Source organism: Phocoena phocoena, chromosome 6 (assembly GCF_963924675.1).
Source record: "Phocoena phocoena chromosome 6, mPhoPho1.1, whole genome shotgun sequence".
NCBI lineage: Eukaryota > Metazoa > Chordata > Mammalia > Artiodactyla > Phocoenidae > Phocoena > Phocoena phocoena.
The window spans coordinates 96,042,813-96,068,045 of NC_089224.1; the positions used below are offsets into that span (position 1 = coordinate 96,042,813).

General features: G+C 49.7%; 1 protein-coding gene across 3 annotated transcripts in view; it reads right to left on the minus strand.

The window, feature by feature from the left end:
- Positions 1 to 25,233, minus strand: part of WHRN (whirlin) — an 84,312-nt gene that overhangs the window by 15,239 nt on the left and 43,840 nt on the right. For 2 of the 3 annotated variants that reach the window (XM_065879160.1, XM_065879159.1), the window contains exons 4-7: positions 6,576 to 6,778; positions 5,454 to 5,490; positions 4,069 to 4,281; positions 3,042 to 3,251 (exon numbers count right to left, since the gene is read on the minus strand). In XM_065879160.1, the coding sequence (XP_065735232.1) occupies positions 3,042 to 3,251; positions 4,069 to 4,281; positions 5,454 to 5,490; positions 6,576 to 6,778 (663 nt within the window). Of the gene's footprint in view, positions 1 to 3,041; positions 3,252 to 4,068; positions 4,282 to 5,453; positions 5,491 to 6,554; positions 6,779 to 25,233 lie in introns of all 3 variants that reach the window. The other variant, XM_065879158.1, reaches the window with a different exon arrangement.

Genomic DNA, 25,233 nt, shown 5'->3' on the forward strand with positions numbered 1-25,233 from the left:
TGAAAAACCTGATGAACTGGCAAACAGGAGAGACAGCACCCCGAAGAAGCCCAGCTCCCCACCAGGGCTGGGTGCGGGTGTAAGGAGGTGGCGGGAAGGACCACAGCCCCCTGCCTCTGCCCCAGCTAAGGCACTCCCACAGCCCCACTTGGCAGGAAGGACGGTACCTCCATCAGGTCTATAAGCCACAGCAGCCGCTCCTGGGGAGGAAGGGTGGGCAAAAGGCAAAAAGAAAAATACATCAAATAAATATTAGGGATGGAGTGGGCACAGCAAACCCCCTTCCCAAACACCCCCCCCGCCCACCGCCACACACACACAAAGGCAAAATAAACAAAGGGATTCTCCAAGTCCCTTTTTTCTTTACTTGGGATGCTGTGGGCAAGAATAAAGAAGGGGTGAGGAAACCCCACTGCTACAATCAGCATGGCCTCGTGCTAACTGCCTCCTTGAAGGAAACCAGGGGTTCCTCACTGCTCTGCAGAAATGACACGTGTCCTTAAAAAGGGCCTTCAGGAGATGGTCATGCCCCTGGAGGCAATCCTGGGGCTCTCTAGCAGTTGAGGCTAGGGTCATTATTCCCACTTGGCAGATGGGAAAACTGAGGCTAAGCAAAGGGAAGTGACTTGTCCAAGGTCACACCTGCAACTGAAAGGCAGAGCTGAAGGAGGACCCTGTTCAGAAGCCTCGATCAGAGAAGACCCAGATTTCAGGGAGGCCCAGGCCCCGTGGTGGCAGAGAAGCTCAGCGCCTGCAAACTGGAGCCCTGGGCTGTGCGCGTGGAGAGCACCCAGGGGAGATGAAGTTTGGAGGGGCAGTGGCAGGTCCTCAGCCCAGTGCTTTCCAGAAGCCACCAAGTGCCTGCAAGGCCCCGGATACAGGGTGGTTTTTCCGGCCAGGCTGGGACAGGTCAGGAAGAACAGAGGTTTCCTCTGCCCTCGGGCTGTGGGCAGCACGTCTGGGATGTTACTCATCCTTTACTCCTCCCAACCAGCTGCGGAAAGCAGCACGGCTGCCCCAACGCGAGGAGGGAGATGGAGCCACTGCGGATGGAGGCAGCCTTTCCACGTTGCCTCTCCTGCCTGTACGATGTTCTCTTAGCACCCACCTCCAAGGGCTCGCCCTGGTCTTGGTTAGCCCTGATCTGACATGCCCGAGCTATCCAGTGGGTCTCAGACTCATGGTTATTCCCACTTCAGAAGCTGGGAGACCCCTTCCATCTGTCCCATAAACTCCCTGCTCAAATTCATCCCGTGGCCTTTCTGAAGTCTGCCTTTCCCAGGGTGCTCCAATCCACAGAGAGGGTCTCTCCGGCAGGGCAGGGTCAACTGCCACAGCTGGGGCTCGGATGGCCAGGGTCAGCGCTCCCCAGGTGCAGGAGAGACCCCCGGGCTGGGACAGGGTCATGGGAAGCCAGTGCTGAGTTGGGGCCAGGACCCCTGCCCAGAGCCCTTCCTGGGTATAACAGTTACCCTGAGGCGTCTTAGTGCCGCAGCCCGGCCTGCCATCAGGGCCTCGGGCTGCCGTGGCCAGGGCCACCCAGGGCCTCAGGTGATTTAACCTAAACCTCTTGCCTCCCAGGTTAGAACACACCCCATCCCACCCACTGGATTTCTCATCCCTGGTTCTAAAAGGACCATCCCAGAATGAAAGTCGGCAATCCTCCAAGTTTTAGAGCAGTGACTGATGTGAAGCCAACACATGGACATCATCGCGCCAATCTCTGTGGAGTTGGACCCAGAGAGAAATAAACCCTCGGGCCAGGGCCCCCGCGGCCTGAAACCAGCTCATCACCTGTGTGCTACATCAGAGCCAAACATGCAGCCCCAGGCAGGAGGCAGCCTCCTCCCTGCCCCAGAAGTGATCTGCTCATCCTGAAGCATGACATCGCCTCCACTGCAGCTGCGTCCAGAGCCAGGAGGAATATGTGGCAGCTTCCTGGTCGCCCCAGGAAGGACGAGGACTCTTGGGGGATGAAGGTGACTTGGGATGGTAGGGATAGGAGGTAGAGGAGTAGAAGTTTCCCCAGAAACTCAGATCCCCAGAGCTAAAAAAAAAAAAAAAAAAAAGCTATATTGGGAGCTGGAGTCCCCAAGGGAAAGGCACACATGCTCCAGGGCTGTCTCCTGGTGGCTGCAAGCTCACCTGTGCCCACTTACCACCTGTGTCTGCAGGTGGACGTCACTGCACTCTCAGACCTCCTGCTCCCCCAACAGGACAACGAACACAGTCTAACAGGCATTCCACCCGTAAGAGCTCCCAGTTCAGTGTCTGGGAGTAACGGTGTTTAAGGAACTCGACTTCCCCACTCCCTTTCCGCAGCAGAGAGGTGCTAAATGACCGACAGACAGGAAAGGAGAGGATGGGGCCAAGCCGGCTCTCCTGACCTCCAGCTCCGGCTCTCCCCAAGGCACGGACCTTAATAACTGGCTGTTCCCCATGATGGATAATAAGGCATTTCCTCTGCCCTTTCCTTGCAAAGGCCTCCCGGGGTTAATCTGCCTCTGAGCATGCTGGGGGCAGAGTCACATCATGAGATGGACCAGATGCTTTTCTAGGGGCTGGCGAGTCTGGGAGAAAGTCAGGCTGGGCTTTGGGACTCCAGAGAATCAGGAGGGTGTGTCTCAGGGAAGATCCCAGTCGCCACGACCATGACCACGAACGCGCTGTGTGGTCTCTCGTGGCATCCTCGCATGGATTGGCGTTATTTTTTCTATTTGTCCCCTGACCTGTGTTTTTCACCTTTCTCCCCGAGCCTGCACCCTATCCCCCAGACTCTGGACGCCTGAGGCAGGGCCACAGCTGCCTTGTTCACCGGTTGTGTCCTCGAGCCCATGCGTGGCGTGCAGCAGGCACCCAACCATTAGGAGGTTTTCACAGGTGAAAAGACTGAGGCTCGGAAAGGCAAGAGCTGGCAAGGGCTCGAATCCCAGCACAGACGCCCAGTGCCGGGATTCGAACCTGGATGGGTCTCACTCCAAAGCCGTTATCTTAACGCCCCTGCTGGCCAGCAAGCCAGGGACGGGGCAGGGGCAGCTCACCCTGGCTGAGCTGACAGTGGTGGAGGTGCCGTGGCTGCCCGTGGATGAGCCTGTGTCGCTGCAGGAGACCATGGAGTAGGTGTCCCCGGCCACAGGGCTGGGGGGCTGCCGTGCCTTCATTGACTCGATCTCCCGCCTCAGCACCAGGTGGTCGAAGCGGTCCAGGTCTTGGGGGGAGATGGTACCTCTCACCTCAGACAGGAGCAAGAACTGGAGGCAGGGACAAGGCGGGCACTCAGTGGGGAGCTCCACCAGCAGGTGGGACGGCCCACTGCCTCCCCAAGTGACCCGCGTGCAAACCTGGCCACTGGCCTCCCCTCCTTCACCCTCGTGGCTCCCCACTGTGCTAGGAGAAAAGTCCAAGCACCTTCGCCTGGAGGCCGGGCCCAGCATCATCTGACCCCTGCCTCCATCTCACCACTTCCTCCCCAGCATCTCAGCCTGCACATACGGCTGCAAGTCCCTGAACAGGAAGCCCCTGGCTGTCCCTTCCCCCTCCTCTCCAAATTGCGTTTCCTCTGTTAAGTCTTCCCAAATGTAACCACTCCCAGTGGATTTAATCACTTCTTCCTCCGTGCAGCTTTTGAACCTCAAACAGACTTCCACTAGAGCAGGGTTCTCAAAGAGGGCAGCACGGCACAGTCACTTGGGGGGCTCGTAAAAATTACTGGTGGCCGCCTCCCATCCACAGAGGTGTGCGGTCAGCCGGCCTGGGGTGGGGCTCGAGCATCGCTCTTTAAGAGCAGTCCAGACGACTCTGAATGTACACTCAGCGTGGCAAGCCGCTGCGTTAGGGCCCCAATCACAGGGGACCTGAACTGACAGTTTCCCCAGGAGTCTGCGGCCTCCCCCGGGGCGGGGTCTGTCTCGGTCACCAGCCTCCGCCTGGGGTTCAGTTTGGGCCTGACTCTTTGTGGGCTCTCAGGAGAGGAGTGGGCGACAGAGGGCGGCAGGGAAGGATGCGGAGACCCTGAGAGCTGAAGCCAGGCGCCCCCAGCCCCGCCTCGCCCGGGGAGGCGCGGGTCACCTTGGCATGGGTGTTGAGCAGCTCAAACAGGGCCATGACGAGGGCGTCCACGGACACGCTGCCGCCGCGGTACTCCTCCAGGTAGTAGGCCATGGTGGCACGCTCCTGCGCGCTCAGCAGGTGCCGCGCCTGCGCCTCCAGCAGCACCCGCGTCTGGTTCCCCAGGCTGCTCAGGGTCACCTGGGAGCCGGCTGGCCCCTTGTAAAACCCCAGCTGAAAGACAGCAAGACAGAGGCCTGGGAATTCGGAGCCGCTCTGGAGGCAAACGGCCAGGCCCAGCCAGCGACCCCCCTGCCGAGGGATGGGGTGGGTCCCTCTGAGGTCTCGGCCCGCATGGGAAAGCTGCAGATGTTACCGCTATGTTCCCAGAGCACGCGGCCTCGTGCACTTGCAAAGTGCTTTCACGGCTCATGTAGCACGTTTACATGCGTTATCTCATCAGAGCCTCGTGACCGTTCAGAGTCAAGCAGTATTATTATTTTGGTGCCCATTTTACTCTCTAGGTTGAAATATCTTTCTTGGTATGGGGATAATAGTAATTTTATTTCCAAAACATAGCTCACATCTGCACCCACACACTCCACCCTTCCCGGCACTGCCTCTGCCACCGTCAGCTGTGTCTAAGACGCCATCCGGTCTCCCTCCTTGTCTTTTCTGCCTCTCTCTGTCACCTACACGGAGCTGCTGAGAGGACCTCATAAAAACACAGATCTCCTCACCTTGCTCCCCTGTTTAAGCCCTTCAGAGGCAACCTATCATTTTAGGTTAGCAGGCAAACCTCTGACACGACCCACTGAGTCCTGTGTGATCTGGCTCTCCCACCAACAAGCCAAGTGTGGCACCTGCCTCAGGGCTCTGGCACATGCTGTGCCCTCTGCCTACGTCATCCCTCTCCTGCTCCTGCCCAGACTTTGATCTCACTAACCTCCACTTCTCGTTCAGTTTACGGCCCAGACACCGTGTCACTACCTCAGAGAGCCTTTGCCCTCTCCCTCTGGCCTCTCCCCCAATCTAAACTAGGTATCTCGGTCATTCTCTCTCATCAGACACAGCACCTTTCCTGGATGGTACTGAAAGTCTTTTGTGATTAGAAACATGTGCAGTTTTGTTTTGTTTTGATGTGTGTCTCCTTCACTGGGGATAACCTCCACCAGGGTGGGCACCTGATCTGTTCTGTTCGTGCCGTTAACCCAGGTGTCCAGGGCGGTACCCAGAACCCGGTGGCACTCACAGACGTGTGTAGGATGGAGGATGGACAGTCAGCGGGCTGCCCAAATGAAATGAGATCGTGTCCGTGAGTCTCTCAGCCCACCCTGCCAGGCCCAGAGCTCCCCGCATGGGGAGCTGTGAAGAAGCTGAAGACACCCAGACAGAGAGCAGCCTACCTTGTTGGTCCCCTCTGCTGTGAGATCCCCAGGAAAGCTATGAAGAAAGAAAGCAAGTTCAGCCTCATGTCTGAGCAGTTCAAACAGGCACGGGGAAGGGAACGGCTGCTTTGCTGCGGGGTGAGCAAAGCTTTGGGAGAACTCTGGCCTGCACTCGCCGGGGCCACTCAAGGGAGTATCAACCCCTGGACAGACGGGCAGCTTCTGTCCTCCTGACCAACCATGTGGATGGCATTTCTAAAACCATGCAAGGTGGTCTCCCGAGTTGTTTCCAACCCTACAGGGGCCAGGGAGGTAACAAGGAGAGGAGAGACGAAATGGCAACTGCCTCGTGGCCTCGGGGTCAGGCCAACGTTAGGGAGGGTGGGGATGAGGTCAACTGGAGATGCTGAAGTGCAAGGCGCAGGTGCAGCTTGGTTCCAGTCTATTTTCACAAAAAAACGGGGGCTCAAGCTGCCAGGATCCCTGATTTTCAAGAAGCAGCCAGAAATCCAGTTTTTTTCATGGGAAACCAGATGACCTTTTAAATGTTGGTAACTAATTTTTTTAAATTATAATACTGTGCAGGTGAAAGGAAGAGAGGAAGAAGGGAGAAAGAGATGCTCTGGGTGTGTTTGGCTTGGGGGCCACCAGCCAGTCTGAGACTTCTGACGGAGGCCCCAAGGTGACACTTTACATTATTAGCAGCTGCATAGCCACCTGGCAACTGCATCTCACTTTATGACTCCCAAGGCCCTTTCACCCAAGTGATGCATGGGATCCTCAACCACACAACTGGGATGGGGGCTGCGGTTATGATTCCCACTCCTCAGACAAAGCAACTGAGGGCCAAAACGTAAGTTATGTGATTTGCTGGGGGGGCAAATAAAGAACGGGAGAGCCAGATCCTGTGGCTCAGCTTTCCAAGGGAAACCAAGGCCAGGAGGGGACAAGGGATGTGCTCGAGGTCCTGCCCGGCAAACGGAAGGGACCCCGGGGCCGGGACCGCAGGCTCTGGGAATCAGCGCAGTCTTCAAAGGTCAGGGCATGGTGCGTGGCGAAGAGGTGGGAAGGGCTGTTACTGGCTTTCAGAAATGGCCCTGGGGTCCTGGGGCTCAGAGCGAGAGAGCAGGGCAGCCACACCCTATTGAGTTCGTGGCGGGGTCCCCGATCCGGGAACTGGCAATCCACTTGGTCTTGTCCACGGTGGTTCGGGCACGGGGCAGCCTCCCGACATCCTTCACCGTCAGGATGAGGTGCTGGGATGACTTGAGCAACCTGACCGCTTCGTCGTGCAGGATGTTGAGAAAGCTCTGCCCATTCACCTCCAGAATCTGGTCCCCAACCTGCCAAGACCACAACACAACACAGTCACCTGGGCTGTTTGCAGGACACCGAACATCAGGGCTTCAGAGCCCCGATCCCAACTCTCCTCCTGGGTAGCCTACCAAGGAGGTCACCGAGCCTCAGAGAGTCTATGCGGGTCACACAGCAGGAGGCTCGAAGAGGTTATGTGAATTCCTGAGGGTCACACAGCAAATCAATGGTAGAACCAACTATCCAATCCTGATCTTCAACTCATGTTCCTGTCACTGGAAAGGGCCACCTCCCCTCAACTTAGCAATGGCTTTGAGGGATGTGTCTATGAGATTCCCAAGGGTCCCCTGATCTAGAAAACAAAAGCCATTTCAGAGGCCTGGAGGTGGGTGGAATTGGGGGTAGGATGAGGTGTGAAGGCAGAGTTCCATTATTTTCCTTTCACACTTCTACATTGTTAAAATTTTTTTTACAAGCATTGTAAATTTTTTTTACAAGCTTGTAAAATTTTTACAAGCATGCGTTCTTGTATTACCTTAAAGTGTAAACATCATTTTAAGTTACTCAAGAAAAAAGCAATAAATGAGAAAACTAGCCTTCCATTAAAGGAATAATATATTGCTTGGATTCTTATGACAAGAAGGCGGTTCGGGGGCTTCCCTGGTGGCGCAGTGGTTAAGAATCCGCCTGCCAATGCAGAGGACACGGGTTCAAGCCCCTGGTCTGGGAAGAGCCCACGTGCTGCGGAGCAAGTAAGCCCGTGTGCCACAACTACTGAGCCTGCACTGTAGAGCCTGTGAGCCACAACTACTGAGCCCACGTGCCACAACTACAGAGCCCACGTGCCACAACTACTGAAGCCCGCGCACCTAGAGCCCGTGCTCTGCAACAAGAGAAGCCACTGCAATAAGCCCGCACGCAGCAATGAAGACCCAATGCAGCCAAAAATAAATAAAATAAAATAAATAAATTTTAAAAAAGAAGGCAGTTTTATTTTGTAATATAAGAACCTATTTTTTAATGAAAGGAGTAAAAACAGAGAGAAAACACTAGCCTTCCAATAAACATAAGTATGTGACAAAACCAGAAGAGGTTGGCTGGGAAACTGCTGCAGTGTGACCTGGGGCATGTCAGAAGGACGTGCAGCATGTTTAAACTCGGAGGTTCGGTGCTTTTCCTCTGTTCACCGATGGGTGACCAGAGGGGGCTGCCCAGGGTCAAAGCCCACCGTGGCCTTGAAGGGCAGCCCCATAATGCCAATTATTTTTTATTTTTTATATGTGTTTATTTATTTATTTGGCTGAGCCGGGCCTTAATTGCAGCACACTGGATCTTCATTGCCGTGTGTGGGATCTTTTAGTTGTGGCAGGCGGGCTCCTTAGTTGAGGCTCACAGGCTCCTTAGTTGCGCTCACCAGCTCCTTAGTTGCAGTGCGCATGTGGGATCTAGTTCCCTGACCAGGGATCAAACCCGGGCCCCCTGCATTGGGAGCGTGGAGTCTTAACCGCTGGACCACCAGGGAAGTCCCCATAATGCCAATTATTCCTGGCCGCTTTTCCTTCTCCCCCCATCCCAGCCTGCTGATGGCACATGGTCACCCCCAGGGGCGTTTTCCAGCATTTTTCAAAGCAGAATTTGGAAAAGGTGAGCCAATTGGGAATTTGGAAGAAAAAGAGAATAAGATGTGGTGATGAGGCTGAGAACTGAAACCCTGGTCCCCAGTTTCTCACCTTTTCTTTAAGTCCTCACCTGCCGTTGGGGAGTTTCCAGAACAGAAAGTGGTTAGAAATTCAGACTTTCCGACCCTCCTCTGCACCAGCGTTGATGTGCTCAGAGAAGGCCCACTGCATCTTTGCCTCCACAACCCCATTCAGCATTTCCTGCACACCTACTACGTGCCAGCCTCTGAGCTGGGGCACCACGCACAGCCAGACAGATCACATCCTGCTCTCAGGCTGCTCAGCGGGCTCCGTTTTGTGCTATAATTGGGTTTTCCCACCAGCCTCTCCACGCTATGTCCCCAAGGCCCGGCACACAGTGGGAATGCAATAAAAAATCATCAAATGAATGAAGAGTCAGACACCAGTCCCTCCATTCCTAGCTCCAGGACCATCTCTGCTGCAGTTCGGTGGGGACTAACACATGACACCAGCCTGGGGCCCCAAGTTTCAAACCACTTTTAACCAGATGCTGACTGTATGTCAAGAACCTTGTCTGTCCCTTTACATAGTTTTCCTTATTTAATATCTTCAGTATCCTGCCAAGTAGGTGTCATTGCTCTGCATCTCACCAGAGAGAAGACAGAGGCTCAGAGAGGTTAAGTAAATAGTTTGTGGTCACAGAGCTAGTGAAGAGGACAGCTAGGGTGTAAACCCAGGTCAGGTCCCAAGGCCCTAGTGCTTTCTACTACTGGGCTGCTGTCGGGCTTCAGATCCAGCATGTCCAAAGCCTGCCATTCCTCCCTAGCCCTGCCTGCAGCATCCAGCTCTGAAAACCCACCCCCATCATAAACTCTGCCTCTATTCCCTGAGTAGACTCTCCAGAAAGTCTCACCTTCCTCCTCTCCCATCGGTCCCCTAACCTGGGTCCCCACCTGCTCATACCTGAGCTCCTGAGCTGGCATCCTCCTCCGTGCATTAACTTCTAAACTGGCCTCAGACCTAGCACGCGATTAATGTTTCTTCAACTTTTTGCTTTCAGGATATCCTTCCCGGCTTAAAAACCTCAACAACCCCTACAATCCAGGAGGCAGCGTAACGCTATGGTTAAGGGTTTCAAAGACCATCAGATTCACGTCCAAATCCTGGCTCTGCTACTTTCATGCCACATGAGCTCAAGCAAATTCCCCAATGAGCTTTTGTCCCTTAGTTTCCTCTGGTGTAAAATGGGGACTCCTAGCCCAGGATTGCCCTCCAAATCTCTATAGTCATCAGCATGTGTTTCCCAACGCCACCAGCAATATCAACGCATTTTTTCTCTCTTTCTGCATCTTTGAGCTCCCTCGTTGAGAAACTGGGGTCCCTGAGAACTTAAGCAACCCCAGCTGGTTTCCTTGTAAAAGAGCTAGAGGTGAGACCCAACACCTGATTCGGGGCTTGGCACACAGCAAGTGCTCAATAAGTGCTTGTGCGCGGAGGTATGGATTTCGCCACTTCCCACTGTGCCTCTCTCCCAGCTGGTGTTCCCCGATGCTGAGAAGCAGAGCTGTGTCAAAGGAGAGCTTAGCGGGCAGGCATTCGGGCCTTACTGAGAGCGGACGGATGCTCTCAAGGCAAGGACGGCCCCCTCGGCCCACATCATCACAGTCTCCCTGAGTAGCGGCTCTACCTCTCCCCTCTGCCCCTGGTTGTCCCCCCACAGATCCGAGCTGGAGCCAGGCTGTACTTTTCATCTGCTGAAGTGCTCTGTTTCCTTAAGTATCCCTCTCAATAGCTTTGGCTTTTGTTAAGCTAAGGAAGTCAATTTTAGTCTTTCCCACACACTTTATTTCATCCCAGCAGTTTAATTAAAGGAAGTAACATCTGAGAGACCAGATAAGTGAGGGCATCCTTTCGTGAGCAAGCCTCTCCCTACACGTTCAGGCCTGGGGGAAGCAACTCAATTCTACAAGCACCTACCTGGCCCCTCACAGCGAGGCTGGAGAAGCAGGGAATGTCCCAAACATTGCATGGGACGTATGTTCACTAAAAAAAGTATTCGCTCTTCAGCTGGAACTCAGATTTAAATGGTGGCCTGTATTTTTATTCGCTAAATCTGGCAACACTGAGGTCGGGGTGTCAGTAGCCTCTGGGGGCAATGGTTCTTGGGGGTGTGTGTACCGATTTAGCGCTCTCGTTTCCAAACTTCAGTTACTCTCCCTTCCCTGAGCTGGGCACCTGCTATTTATGCAGTGCTGTGAATCACCAGCACACATTTACTGCAGCCCCCTCGTAAACATTAACATCCATGAAATGTGCTAATCACATTTCCCCCCCAAAGTCTGCTGAATGAATCCCTACCCGATCTGTGAGTCAGTGTGGGGTTCATGTGCAATCCACTTGGGGAACAGGTGTGAAGTAGGAGTCACACTCTGGAAACCCCAACTTAATGGGGGGGTGGTACGTGAGCCCGTCTTCCCCATCTCTTTCCATCCTCTCCTATCTTTCTTCTTCTTCAGAGCCTATTTTAAAACTGAAGCTCTAGACGGGGCTGTCTCCACGCAGCCCTCTGCAGCATCTGAGTTGGTCTGAGTGACTCCCATTTCTGTGTCCAGCTCTCTCTCTCATTCCCTCTACTTGTTGAAAAGCTTCCCGAGGTCCGGGAGCCCTGTCAGAACAGGCGTCTGCATGTTCACTGTCATTCAGAATTCACAAGCCACGTTCAAATAAATCCAGTGTCTCACGTGCTGCTCACAGCAGCCCCAGGCCAGCAGGCTGTGGAGTCCCGTCCCTACGGTCCAACAGAAAGATGCCCGTCGTTCTGAAGCCAGGCAGCCATGACACAGTGGCTGTGCGGTCCCGCACCGCTCCAGTACACTCCTCGGCTGTAAAAGGCACATGACACTGCCCGCCTTTTCCAGGTCTCTGAGAAGCAAGTGGGACCACTCAGCACAGAGCCTGACACTCGAGAGGCTTTCGAGAGATTTTCATTCACTTCCCTTCCAAATGGCGGGGACAGGTTGACATGTCAACTTGCTCAAGGTCATGGTCACACGTGGACAGTGAGCCAGCATTGGAGCCCAGCCTCTCCCCTATTCTCCCCCAACCCTGTGCCACCTTTATCCCACAGTGTCTGGCACACAGAAGGCATTTAGTAAACGGGAAGGAACTGCAGAGACCCCTCCTCTCTACTGTCCCATGCTCACTTCCACTCACTTCCCCTTTTCCTTTGGTTTGTGCAACGTGAAGTCCAGGTGGAGTGTTTAAAGGTCTTCATCTGGCTCTTCTCCTAAAGCACTCCCCCCCCCCCACACACAAAAAATACCTAAGAGCTCTCCATGTTCATTCATTGAAATGTTACTCTCTCCTTCCCACGGTAGCCAGCTCTGAGTTAGATAACCGGGGCGGGGGAGGGGGAGGGGGAGGGCAGATTTAAGGCAAAAAGGAAAAAGGAAAACGTGGCTACTGTCAGGCCTCCCAAGGTCCCCTACATATGGGGAGACAGGCAGCACAGGGACGTGTCAGGGACCACAGAGCGAGGCAACAGCAAAGCCCAGACCCTGAGGCTGATTAACCAAGCAAACACCCACCAGCCCAGAGCTGTCAGGACATGACTCCCTGGAGAAGGGAGAGACAGGAGCAGAGTGTGCTGAATGTCTAATATTTGCTCAGCTTTCCGACAGGCGCCGATGGGGAGGACGTAGAAGGATGAACAAATAAAGGAGGCTTTCTTTTATTTGTCACCACGGGCGTCCTATTCATCACCAGTGACGAAGGAGCAGAGGGTGGAGCGCGGGAGTGCCCTTCATTTTAAGGCAAAGGAAAGACTCCTCCAACATCCACAGCCATCGAGTGACAGGCTCGGGTTCGGGATGCTCCGAGGAGAGAGGAAAGGGACTTTAACGAGGACAGGACACTGATTTTCCCCTGAACTTGGCCAGCCAACCACCAGGAAACAGGAATTCACTCCCCCTGGGTCTGAGGCCCCTGGAGCAGTGGAAAGAGCTCAGCAGGCTTAGGAGTGAGCTGGCCTTGGTAATGATCCCCTCTTACTCCTTAAGAGACTTGTGGAAAATAATGTTACCACTCTAGGCCTTGCTTCCCTCAAAACGGGATAAGACCAGCATCTGCGAAGAGCGGTACACCAACTAAATGAGAAGCCATTCGCTGTGTGGTTACTGAGCACAGACCCAGGGGTCTTGCCCTCGGGATCTAATTCCAGGCTCTGCCACTTCCCAGCTTTGTGACCTCGGGTAATTTCGCTGCCCTCTCTGTGGCTCAGTTACCTTCTCTGGAAAATGGGAAAAGCATCAGTGCCTACCTCATAGGTCTGAGGATTAAATGAGTTAATACACTCTCCACTGTATCCCCAGCACCTAAAACAGCACCTGGCACATGGTAGGCGCTCAATGAATATTTATTGAATGAACACTTACGAAGCAGATAAAACAGTATCCAGCATACAGTAAGCCCTCAATAAATGTTAGCTGCGTTTTTGAACACCATGTTTACCCTTAAAGTGACCCTTGGTCACTCACCAACCAAATATTGCAATTCTGCCTCCTCTGAGTCTCTCAAAGCCATACCCTCCGCCTTTCCACCTTCCGTGTCAACACTCACACGTGACGGCCACACCCACGAGGCACATACTGTTATCCCCATCTTACAGATGAGGGGCTGAGGCCAGCAAGTGAAGTGACAAGAGCTGGGACTTGGCCTTCGTTCTGCCAGCCTGCCAAACCTCTGCTCGAACCAGTATTGGCTCCTCCTCGAGGAAAAACCAGCCTATCCTTCCTTCTCTGACATGACCTCTCAGGCCCGGGCATTCTGCCGTGCACACAGTAGGTGCTCTGTTCTTGCCTGCTGCAAGGAACAAACGAGCCCAAAGAACCCATGGAAGGATGGCAGCAGGGCTGAGCTCTCACATCAGAGGGAGGCAGGGGAGAAACCTGCCAACCACTCGACCCCTGTGCTGAGCTGGAAGGCAGGAATCCATCCTCTCTGGATGCGCACACCAGTGGGAGCCTCGCTGGGCCAGGGCCTCCTTCTTCACCACCTTCCCGAGACTTTACTGAAATGGATTTTGTAGCTTCAAATGAGGACTCCGCTGACTGTAGCATTACCACAACGAAAATTCAAATTCTATTGAAGAGTTTTATTGCAATTATGAATCTTTAATAGTCTTCCATGTCAGGTTTAAAACTTTAATGGGCTTGTTTTCTTTCTTTTTTTTTTGGTGAGCAATGCAGTTTTAATGAGATAACATTAGTTTCTTCCAACAGTTCAGAAGCCAGTAAACCTTGTCTGTATTTTTTTTTTAAAAGGTCAAGGTAAATGCTCAGAAGGTTCCTAGAACAAGCAAGCTGTGAGTGAGGGCTGGGTCTGGGTAAGCTCATCACACAACCCTCTCTGGTAAACCTTGCTCTCACAAGGGCAGAACCCACTCGGACATGCCACGGATGGAACTGGCGGACCTGGTGCATTCTGACTTCCTTCTGGTTCCTTCTTCTCACACTAACACGTCCACTGGCAGTCCTTGCTTACTCTATTCAGGACATGGGCAGCCCTCAAAGAAGGCCTGCTCTAACCCCCAGGTCATCAGTGGAAAAACTGAGGCCCAGAGAGGGGAAAGGACTTGCCCAAGGTCATACTCTGAGTCAATGGTGGAACGAGGGCAGAGAAGCCACTCCTGAGCTCTTCTCACAGGACAGTTTGGCTTTCAAGTAAACACATCAGAGCAATTACAACGGTCAAACCCAGGAGGAATAACAGCTATGGAACCCCTTGAGCACCTCACTCAGGCCAGTGGCCTCGTACAATTTGGCTCTACACTTAATAAGCACCACCTGAGGCATGGAATGGTCTAGCCTGTTCTATAGATGAGGGCAGTGAGGTTCAGAGAGGTGAAGTCACTTGCCCAAGGACACCCACCAGTCAAATAGCAGAGCAAGATATGAACCCAGCCCAACTGCTGTTCTGAGCTCCAGACTTGTATCAGCCTACTCAACATATCAACTCAGATGATACAAAGGCACTCTAAACCAGCACTGTCCGAAAGAACTTTCTGCAGTACCAGCCCCAAAGCTCTCATCATAGTTCGAGACCATGCTGGGCTGTAAGCACTGAGTTCAGGGCCAGAGTCCTGCACCCCCCTTGCATGGCACATGGGAGGCACCCCACCAATGCCTGAAAGAATCAGTAACTTGTGAATAAACAGTTAGATGAATGAATGAACAAATATACGAACAAGCAAGCTAGTCCCTTGCCCTTTCTGGTTTCTGTAGACAGGCAAGAGACATTTTCCATTTATATAAAGGTCTAGTTTGACAAGGCCAGGGCACGTAGGGAGGCTGGGTACTTGCAGCCTGGCTCTGCACTGCAGCAGGGAAAAAAACATCCAATTTGTCAATCACAAGTAAGGGAAAGAGGTAAAAACACAAACCACAATTTAGTTTTGGCTGGAATTTCACTCTGGGAAATGGTGCGCATTTATCCAGCCCTTTATTTTGGAAGAGAGAAAACTGGGGTGAGGGGTAGAGAAAATATGTCATGGGTCTGAGGCCTCCTGGTAAGCTGGGGTAAAGCTGGCCTGGAACTAGCCCTCTCACGTGCTTTGTGCTGTTCCACAGACCTGTAAAAATCAGTGAGTTCTCAAGTTCAAGCCTTCATATACACAGAGTGACCAATCAGAAGAGGTAGAGTATATACTCTATGCTCTATACTCTTACATTTATAATGGTGACAGAAGAGAGAAAACAGGAATCAACTTAACAGGAAATGTGCCACACACATGTGAAGAAAACTTATAACACTCAAAATGGACTCAACAAATAGGAAAAGGAAGAAAAAGAGATGGCCTGTTGTTGGAAAGGATTCAGCATCATTAGGATGTTAATTCTCTCTCATTTGAATATTTAACATTATCCCCATAAGAACACAACCAAGCTTTTGTTAGATAAACTGACATAAAAAGTTCATGTGAAAAAACAAAACTGCACAGGGAGGAACCCAATCTGAAAAGGTTACATAGTGTATGATTCCAACCACGTGACATTCTGGAAAAGGCGAAACTATAGAGACAGTGAAAAGATCAGTGGTTTGCCAGGGGTTTGGGGAAGGAATGGGGGGATGAACAGGCAGAACACAGAGGATTTTTAGGGCAGTGAAACTATTCCTATGATACTGTAATGGTGGATACATTTCAGTATACATTTGTTGAAACCCATAGAATGTACAATACCAAGAGTGAACCCTAATGTGAACTGTGGATTTTAGTTAACAATGATGTATCATAATGTGTCTCATCACTATAATAAAAGTACCACACTAGTGAAAGGTGTTAATAATAAGGAAAATTGTGTGTGAAAAGGGCGGATGGAGAAGGGGTATATGAAAACTCTATACTCTCCGCTTAATTTTTTTAAATCAACCTAAAATTACTGTAAAAATGAATCTGTTAAATTTTAATAATTTTTAATTAAAAAATCAAACTACGAGAACAGCTATGAAAACCCTGATACAGAATTGCTACAGGAGGAGGTACCAGATACTAAATCCTGCTCTAAAGCCTCTGCAATTAAACTGTGGGGGACTGACCCGTGAGCAGATGGACAGACAGGGAAACAGGCTAGAAATAGGCCCAAGGCCACACAGGAATGTAGTACATGATAAAGGTGGCATCACAAATCATTGTGGTGAAGATGGGCTTTTAATACATAGCACTAGGATAACGATGTAGCCATTTGGAAACAGATAAAATTTGATCCATATCTTATTCTGCACACAAGAATAAATCAGATCTGCATGGAGTTCAGGGCCAGTGTGCTAATCAGAGCTTTAAAAAGAAAAATGTATTTACAAGTGTTAAAAGAAAAAGATGGATAAAATGCTCTATATCTAAGAAAGGTTTTCTAAAGAGACCTCAAATTCAACAGAAGAAAGAACTGGTAATTAAACTAAATGATAATTAAAAAAACTTGCACATTGGGAAAAAAAAAAACCTCTATAAGCAAAGTTGAAAGAAAATGACAACCAAGGAGAAAACATTTGTAATACATGTCACAGATAAAGGGCTAGTAAGCCTTAATATATAAAGAATTCTTAAATTTTAGGGGGAAAAGTCCAAAATCTTGACAACAGAAGGATAATAAAAGACACATCCAAGTTACAAGAAGACATAAAAATGGTCCATAAACATATTAAAAGATGTTCAATTTCACTCATAAGAAAATTACAAATTAAGCTACATCAAGATACCCTTTCTCACCTATCAGATAGGAAACAATTAAAAACTTGACAGCACCTGTCGGGCATGCTCAGACAAGGCTGGTGGGAATTCAGGATGGAACAACTCTTATGGAGTGGGAGGTTGCAATATTGACCAACTATATATGTATTTACCCTTTGACACAGAAATCCCAACTCTAGAAATTTACCCTGAAGATACACTTCCCAAAGTGACAAAATACATATACATGGAGTTACCCACTGCATCATTGTTTGTAACTGTAAAATACTGAAAACAATCTAAGCACCCAGACAGAGGACAGCAGTTGAATAAAGTACAGCAAAGCCACACGGTGGAGTACTATGCAGGTGTGAAAAAGAATGACAAAGACTTCTGTGCAATGACATGCAGTGACTTCCAGGATGCTAAATTTTAAAAAATTAACTGAAAAAGAATATCTATCGCATACTACCTTTTATATAAGAAAGGCAAAAGAACGTATACGTGTATCTGCTTATTCTTGCACAAAGAAACAGAAATAAGCCAGAAATTAGCTTATTTAGTTGTCTTGCGAGGAGTGGTGGGGGTGGGTAGAAGGGATGTGGGGGAGAAGTAATGCTCTGAGTACGTTTTTTAGGTAGTTTTGATGTTTTTGTTATTCAAAAAGTAAAATTAAATCAATAAAGATGTGGGGAAACCCTACTGAATTCCAGCAGAAACAAATGAACCTATTTCAAATCAATAACAGAACTAAGGTGAAGGGGAAAAAAGAAATAACCCAAGTAACACAGTACTTCGACTATAAACACTCAGTTTACAGACAAAATGTACTGCAAACAAATCAGAAACACAACTTAGTGGGTTCGTTTTCCAGTGGTATGTATGTGGCAACTGCAAAACTACTTTTGTATCTTGTGCGACTGGGCAAATGAGAAATATAATGAACTATCTAGACAAGAACCAAGAACCTCCCTCAGGGCCAGCACTATGCTAGGTGTTGGGGATACAGTATGTACTGGACTCTATTAGTACCCTATAGCTGCTGTGACAAATTATCACAACCTTAGTGGCTTAAAAGGACATAAATTTATTATCTTACAGTTCTCAAGGTCAGAAATCCAGCATGGGTCTCACTGGACTAAGACTAAGGTGTCAGCAGGGCCGAGTTCCTTTCTGGAGGCTCTAAGACACAATCCATTGCCTTGCCATTTCCAAGCTTCTAGAGGCCACCCACATTCCTTGGCTGCGGCCCCATTCCTCCATCCTGAAAGACAGCATCTTCGGGTTAAATCCTTCTCATACAGCCATCTTCCTTGTTCTCTCTTATTATTCTCTCCTCCACTTTTTTTTTTTTTTGGCGGTACGTGGGCCTCTCACTGTTGTGGCCTCTCCCGTTGCGGAGCACAGGCTCCGGACGCACAGGCTCAGCGGCCATGGCTCACGGGCCCAGCCGCTCCGCGGCATGTGGGATCTTCCCAGACCGGGGCACGAACCCGTGTCCCCTGCATCGGCAGGCGGACTCTCAACCACTGTGCCACCAGGGAAGCCCCTCTCTCCTCCACTTTTAAGGCCTCTTGTGATTACAGTGGGCCCACCTGGATAATCCAGAATCATCTCTCTATGTCAAAGTTAGCTGATCAGGAACCTTAATCTCATCTGTAATCTTAACTCCCCTTTGTCATATAACCTAACATATTCACAGGTTCTGGGGATTAGGATGTAGACATCTTTGGGGCTCATTATTCTGCTTACCACATGGGTGGCACTCAAAACACGGTGGCACTCATGGCTAGCCAAAAAGAACCAAACACTAAAAGGCTTTCACCACCCCATCTGGGTGAGAAAGTGTAACAGGGCATCTGGCATTTTGCCAGCTGGAGCACACTTCGGTTCAAACTTGCTAAGAAGTATTTGACAAAGTGGTACAAAACTTTTGCAACTCTACTTCTAGGAATTAACCCCAAGAAAATCATCAAGACTGTGCAAAACAAAAAGTTTCAAAAATAATTTGGACCCCCCCCTCTTAAATGTCTATGAATGTCTATGATTCATAGATATACCCTATGGTATATACATACAGTGATGCTATAAAGTCATAAACAATAATGTTGCAGAATACTTAATGACATATATTTTTCCAATTAAACTTAAAATTGCATCTAATAGAAATAGGCAAATGGTAAAACATGGGTATATACACAAATTGTAAAAATCCTGCCTCCCCAAAGCTCCCTTCCCTTAAAAACACGTCTCAGGCCCCCAGACTACTGAAGTCACAGGCCCCAGGACTGAGACTAAGAAGTAACCACCATTATACATATATAATGGAGTACTACTCAGCCATAAAAAAGAACGAAATTTTGCCATTTGTAGCAACATGGACGGACTTGGAGGGCTTTATGCTAAGTGAAATAAGTTGGACAGAGAAAGACAAATCTATGACATCACTTATATACGGAACCTAAAAGATACAACAAACTAGTAAATATAACAAAAAAGAAGCAGACCCACAGACATAGAGAACAAACTAGTGGTTACCAGTGGGGAGAGAGGGGGAGGGGCAATATAGGAGTGGAGGAGTGGAAGGTACAACCTATTAGGTATAAGACAGGCTCAAGGATGTATTGTACAACATGGGGAACATAGCCAATATTTTGTAATAACTGTAAATGGAGTGTAATCTCTAAAAATTGTATAACTGTAGGGCTTCCCTGGTGGCGCAGTGGTTGAGAGTCCGCCTGCCGATGCAGGGGACACGGGTTCGTGCCCCGGTCCGGGAAGATCCCACATGCCGCGGAGCGGCTGGGCCCGTGAGCCATGGCCGCTGAGCCTGCGCATCCGGAGCCTGTGCTCCACAACGGGAGAGGCCACAACAGCGAGAGGCCCGCGTACCGCAAAAAAAAAAATTGTATAACTGTATAATTTTTGTAAAAAAAGTAACCACCATGAACAGTTTCTTGGGCATCCTCCCAGGAACTCTCTCCACATATGTAAGTATGTACAAATACACTTCTCTTCTTAAAAAAAAATGGAATCACGTAACACCACTCTGTACCTGAATATTTTGCAAAGGTCTTTCTGAAATGGAAAGATGTTATGGAGGATGGCGGAAAGCAAATAGTCTGACCCCAACTTTGCTGAACTATTTTTGTCCATATCCTATGCCCTGTGAGCGTTAACACTCTGGAAGGACAGACACCTAGACTGCTGCATGAGGTTTTCCCTTAGTGTAGGATTTTTTACATCTTCTGCGGTGGTCATGCTTTACTTGTGAATTCAGGTTTTTTAATGTTATCTTAAAATTGCCCAACTAATGTGGTCTTCAAATGTGTTAAAGAGACTGGGAAGGAAGATGCCAAAATGTTCACAGGAGTTGCCTCTGAGAGGTGAATTCCAGGCAATTTTAATTTCAAGCTCTTTATTCATTTTCTCTGCTTTCCAGACTGCATATGAAGACTATGTTGTTGAGGGTAAAGAAAATAAATTCAAAAAAGAAACGTAAAAATTTGCCAGGGGGGCATGACATAAAGCTAACATCTCCCTTGACATTTGCGGGTCTGGGGAAGAGCGGGCCTGGGCCCTTGGCAGATCTGCTATGCCACCCTGGAGAAGAATCTTTTTTACACCATCCAGTCCAATCCTTGTCTCTTAGTAATTTGGGATAAGTCATTCTCGTCCCTCTCTGGGCTCAGCACAGATAGGCTGGGAGGCGATTTAAGCTCTTCTGGAAAGATCCCCTGAGGTTTCTCTCATCTGTTGCTCCTTTTAAAATCTTACTTCAATTGGAAACAACTAAACTGACTGACTTCAAGGGAATGGTTAGGTAAATTATAATTCGGCCAGAAGATGGAGTGTTATCGTGCAGCTATTACAAATTGCACTTATGAGAAGTTTTTAATCACATGGGAAAACGCAAGTGAAAATGTGGGATGCAAATTAGTATATACTGTATAATATCATTGTGTAAAAGTGTACAGAGAAAGGAATAAGAAGCTACATCAAGGTGCTAACAGACGGAAACAACCCAAATGTCCATCAACTCACAAATGGACAAACAAAATATGTTTTAGCTACACAACAGAATATTATTTCACTATAAAAAGGAATTTACTGATATATGTTACAACACTATGTTAAGTGAAAGGAGTCAGACACCAAGGCCACATATTCTATGATTCACTGATATGAAATGCCCCAAATGGGCAAATCTTTAGAGACAGAAATGGGAGTGACTGCTAAAAGGGTACAGGAATTTTTTGCACGGGATGGGGGAGATGATGAAGATGTTTTAAAATTAGATGCTGGTGATGGTTGTGCAATCTTATGAATGTACTTCACTGATTTGCATACTTTGAAAGGGTGATTTTTATGGTATGCGAATTATATGTAAAAAAATAGAAGATGTTAACAAAGGTTGTCTTTGGAAGGTAGGACATCTGGGTCCTTCTACCGTCGCATGTTTTTGTGTGTGTATTACATATTGAATCTATTCCTTTAATAGCTGGAAAAAATAAACAAAAAGGAAACAAAGTCCCCCAAAGGGTGTGAGTTAATAGTTCTAGTACACAGCCCCACCCAGGCTTCTGGACTCCCCAACCTCTGAAAGCTTTGGCTTCCTTCTGTCTGCCTTACAGCAAACAGCTCCTTGATTCTGCAGTGAAAGCAATCAGTCCAAGTGCTATGTGTCTGTCTCTCCAGGTTTGTCCAGCCATCGGTGAGGCCTGGGAAAAGCCAGGGGTCTCCTTCTGCGCCCCATGCCCCCCCCGCCCTGCCTCTCCTCTCAGTCAGCCCCCAGGTTCCCCTCAGCACACCTCTGAGCCCCAGCCCACGTCTCTGTGCCTTTGCTCTTGCTAGTACCTCCCTGAAGATCCATTCCTTCACTTCTCTACCTGGTATAATTGTCCACAGTCAACACCCCAACCAGATTACACGAGGGCAGAAAGCACATGTCTTTTGGCTCCTGCTTTTGCGTCAGGCACACACACACGTTTAGCAAATCTCAGGTGCCTAAGTGAATACCCTGTAAGGCCCAGCTAGGCAACTACTTCCTCTCTGCAGCCACACTGGCTGTCCTCCCCTGGGCTGATGGCTCCCTCCCGAGGTCCCAGCCCAGGCAGGGGAGTGCAGTAGTAACTGCAAGGATTTTGAACCAGCTCTGCTTGGGTTCAAGTCCTGGCTCCACCACTTCCTGGCTGTGTGACCTTGGTTAAGTCATTTAACCTCTCTGAGCCTCACATCCGTGAACAGGGACAAAAACCTTTTTAAAAGGTGGCTGTGAAGGTTTAAAGGAGCTAATATATGTCAAGTGACTGTACATAGTAGATGCTGTGTGTTATTCAAATATTATGTGGGTTTGGTATTAATATGGTACCTAGCTTGCTATTTACTCCTCCCTCCTCCTCAGTAGACTGAGATTTGAGAACAGTAGCCTGTATCTTTGTCCAGCAGTATCAACAACCTAGGAGCTTATGAGAAATGCAGAATCGCAGTCCCCATCCCAAATTTTCCAAGTCTTATATGCTCTCCTAGAACCTTGCCACTCTCCATCAGGAGCTGTAGTGGGTTGAAATGTGTCTCTCCCCCCAAAAAAGTGATGTCCAAGTCCTAACCCCCAGTACCTGTTGAATGTGACCTTATTTGGAGATAAGATCTTTGCAGATGTAATTAAGTTAAGGATCTTGAGATGGGATCATCTTGGATTTAGGGTGGGCCCTAAATCCAATGATTGGCATCCATAGAAGAGAAAGGAGAGAGAGATGTGAGACCCAGAGACATGCAGGGAAGACCAAGTGACGAAGAGGCAGACACTGCAGGGATGCTGCCACAAGCCAGGGAATGGCAGGAACACCACAAGCTGGAAAAGGCAAGGAAGGATCTTCTCCTAGAGCCTTCAGAAGGAGCATGACCCTGTCGACACCTTGATTTGTGGGAGAATAAATTTATGTTGTTTTAAGCCACTAAGGTTGTGACGATCATTTGTTACAACAGCCCTAGGAAACTGATACAGGAAGTAAGAGTTATTTCCTTCCCCTTGAACCTGCCTTCTGAGGCTGGGTCATAAAAAGAATATAGCTCTACTTGTCTCTCTCCCAGGACCCATGCCCTCAGAATCCCTTTCTAAGCCACCATGCTTAGAAGAAGCCCAAACTAGCTCTGTGAGAAGATGGCACAGGGAGGCCCGTGCAGGGAAGAGCTGGGGGCCCCCGGCCAGCAGCCAATGCCAACCTCCAGACATGAGACAAAACAAGCCTCCCAGTGGCTCCGGTGCCCAGACTGAGTCTTCCAGCTGTAACCTGAGGATCACGGAGCCGAGACAAGCTGCCCGGCTGTGGCCTGCCCACTTCCTGATCCGCAGCAAGGCTAAGCAGAATCTGTGGCTATTGCACACCTCTTGGTTTTGGGATAGTTATGAGGCCATAATAACTGCAACACTTGCTGAATTATAATCTGCACTTGACAAGGTCCCTGATAATTTGTATGCACGGTCAAGCGCCTGAAGCGCTGCCCAGCATGGTTATTGACCTCTCTCAAAGCCCGTCATGTGTGCCCTATCCCACAGCAGGGGCTCGGAAATGCTCGCTGATCACTGCTTCCCTTATGAAACGGCGGAACAGGCTGACCTCAGATCCAGCGAACCATGCACATCCCCGATATACAGGCACCGAACTTGGCATGGCCACATGTGGAGCCAGAGGGCAACTGACGACCCTCCCATGCTGGTCGGTCGCCGCCCAGCTCCTCGGGCCCTTCCCTTGGCCACCTGGGACAGGGATGATAAGGAGAGCCAGCCCCTGGAAGCCCAGTCTGCCTCCTGTGGACAGCATGCTCATGGGGGCCACGGGCACCTGAACGAACGCTCTCCCCTTTTGCTGTGACCAGGGCGAGCCACAGCTGGGCTCCTGCTTCACAGTGGCCTCCCTGCAGAAACTAAGTGTTACTCTTTTTGGCAACAGCCTGCCTGGGAGCAATTACTACCCTAGCAGGGGCCCCTTTAAAAGTCAGGAGGTAGGACTAAGCAACTCGGAACGTTTGCAATTTACTAAACACGCATGCAGAGGCTAGTTCACAAACCGGGCGAGGAGAGCATGCTATGGAAGGACTGAGAATATGGCACAGCCGGTGGGAGTGGGGTGGGGGGGCAGAGGCTAACACTGTCGCCCAGCACATGCCAGGATTCTCGGGAAAGAAACCACCTTCTGGCTCCTCGGAAAGGGTTCATCATCTGGGCAGATCCATCAGCTACCCGAGAGTTTTAGACGCCATCAAGGACCAGTCTCACCCACGAGCACACACACTCACGTGGATACTGAAGACCACTCACATAACCAGAGCTACCATTTGAGGGGAGCTTATCCCGTGCAGGCACTGGGCTTTACCTGCATTCGCTCATTGAGCCTTGACAACATGGTACTTAGGACACAGGTGGTGGTGGTGCTGGTATCATTATTTTGACTATTTTTAGAGAACCTGGAATCTACGGGAAGCACAACTCCTCCCGCACAGTCCTTGGAAGGGAAGCAAGATGCCAGCTGGAGGTTCACAGCTCATGGATTCCCACCCAGGAGAAAGAGGTGACCATCACACCCCAGGGAAAGGCAGCCCCAGGGAAAGGCCTGGCAGAGAAGGCCCTGCTCCGGCGAGGGGCTTGGGAAGGGAGGCAAAGCCAGTCTTCTAAGGTGGAGCTTGGCAATGATGTGAAAGCTGTCATCCCACCTCTTGCTGAAAGAGCCAGGGGACTTTCAAGGCTCCAAGCAATCAGGGGCTGCTCTGCCACAATTCCTCGCAAGCAGGCTCCGTGCAGGGCCCGGGCTGGCATGCCGGTGAGGAACTGAAGGAACAGCCTGGGTTTATTCCATCCCGGTGGGGCCACGCCAGACTGACCCTTCACCGGGGAGGCAGGACCCACAGCGGAAACCACATGGGTGGGCATTAGAGCTGAGAGCCAGGCCTGTGACCCTGGCCAGCCCCTTCCTGGCATGTGACCTTGGGCAAATCACTCCCACTTTCGGAGCCTCATTTTTCTCATCCACAAACAGAACCAATTCTATTTACTTACAGGCTGATACTGAAAACCAGAAATAAATTTTTTAAAGCCAGCATATTTTTTTTCTTTAACATCTTTATTGGAGTATAATTGCTTTTTTTGTGTGTTTTCAGCCTTTTTTTAAAAAATTGGGGTATAGTTGTTTTACAGTGTTGTGTCAGATTCAGTCTTAAGGTAGAGACCTAACTATGCAACATGACTAATATTTTGATAATCACTTATTGTGTTGTTGGTTCTATTTACCTAGAGCATTCCTATACACATTGCAGGTTAGCAAAGCAAATGTTTCATTGGCCCCAGTCTTCTACAAAATGTCCTATCATTAATATTGGAGTAAAACTGCTTTACAATGTTGTGTTAGTTTCTGCTGTATAACAAAGTGAATCAGCTATATGCATACATATATCCCCGTATCCCCTCCTTCTTGCGTCTCCCTCCCGCCCTCCCTATCCTACCCCTCTAGGTGGTCACAAAGCAGCGAGCTGATCTCCCTGTGCTATGCAAAGCCAGCATATTCTGAATACTTTTATCTGTGTTAAGTGCTTTTATAGAGATTCTCTGGCTATATCCGCGCAA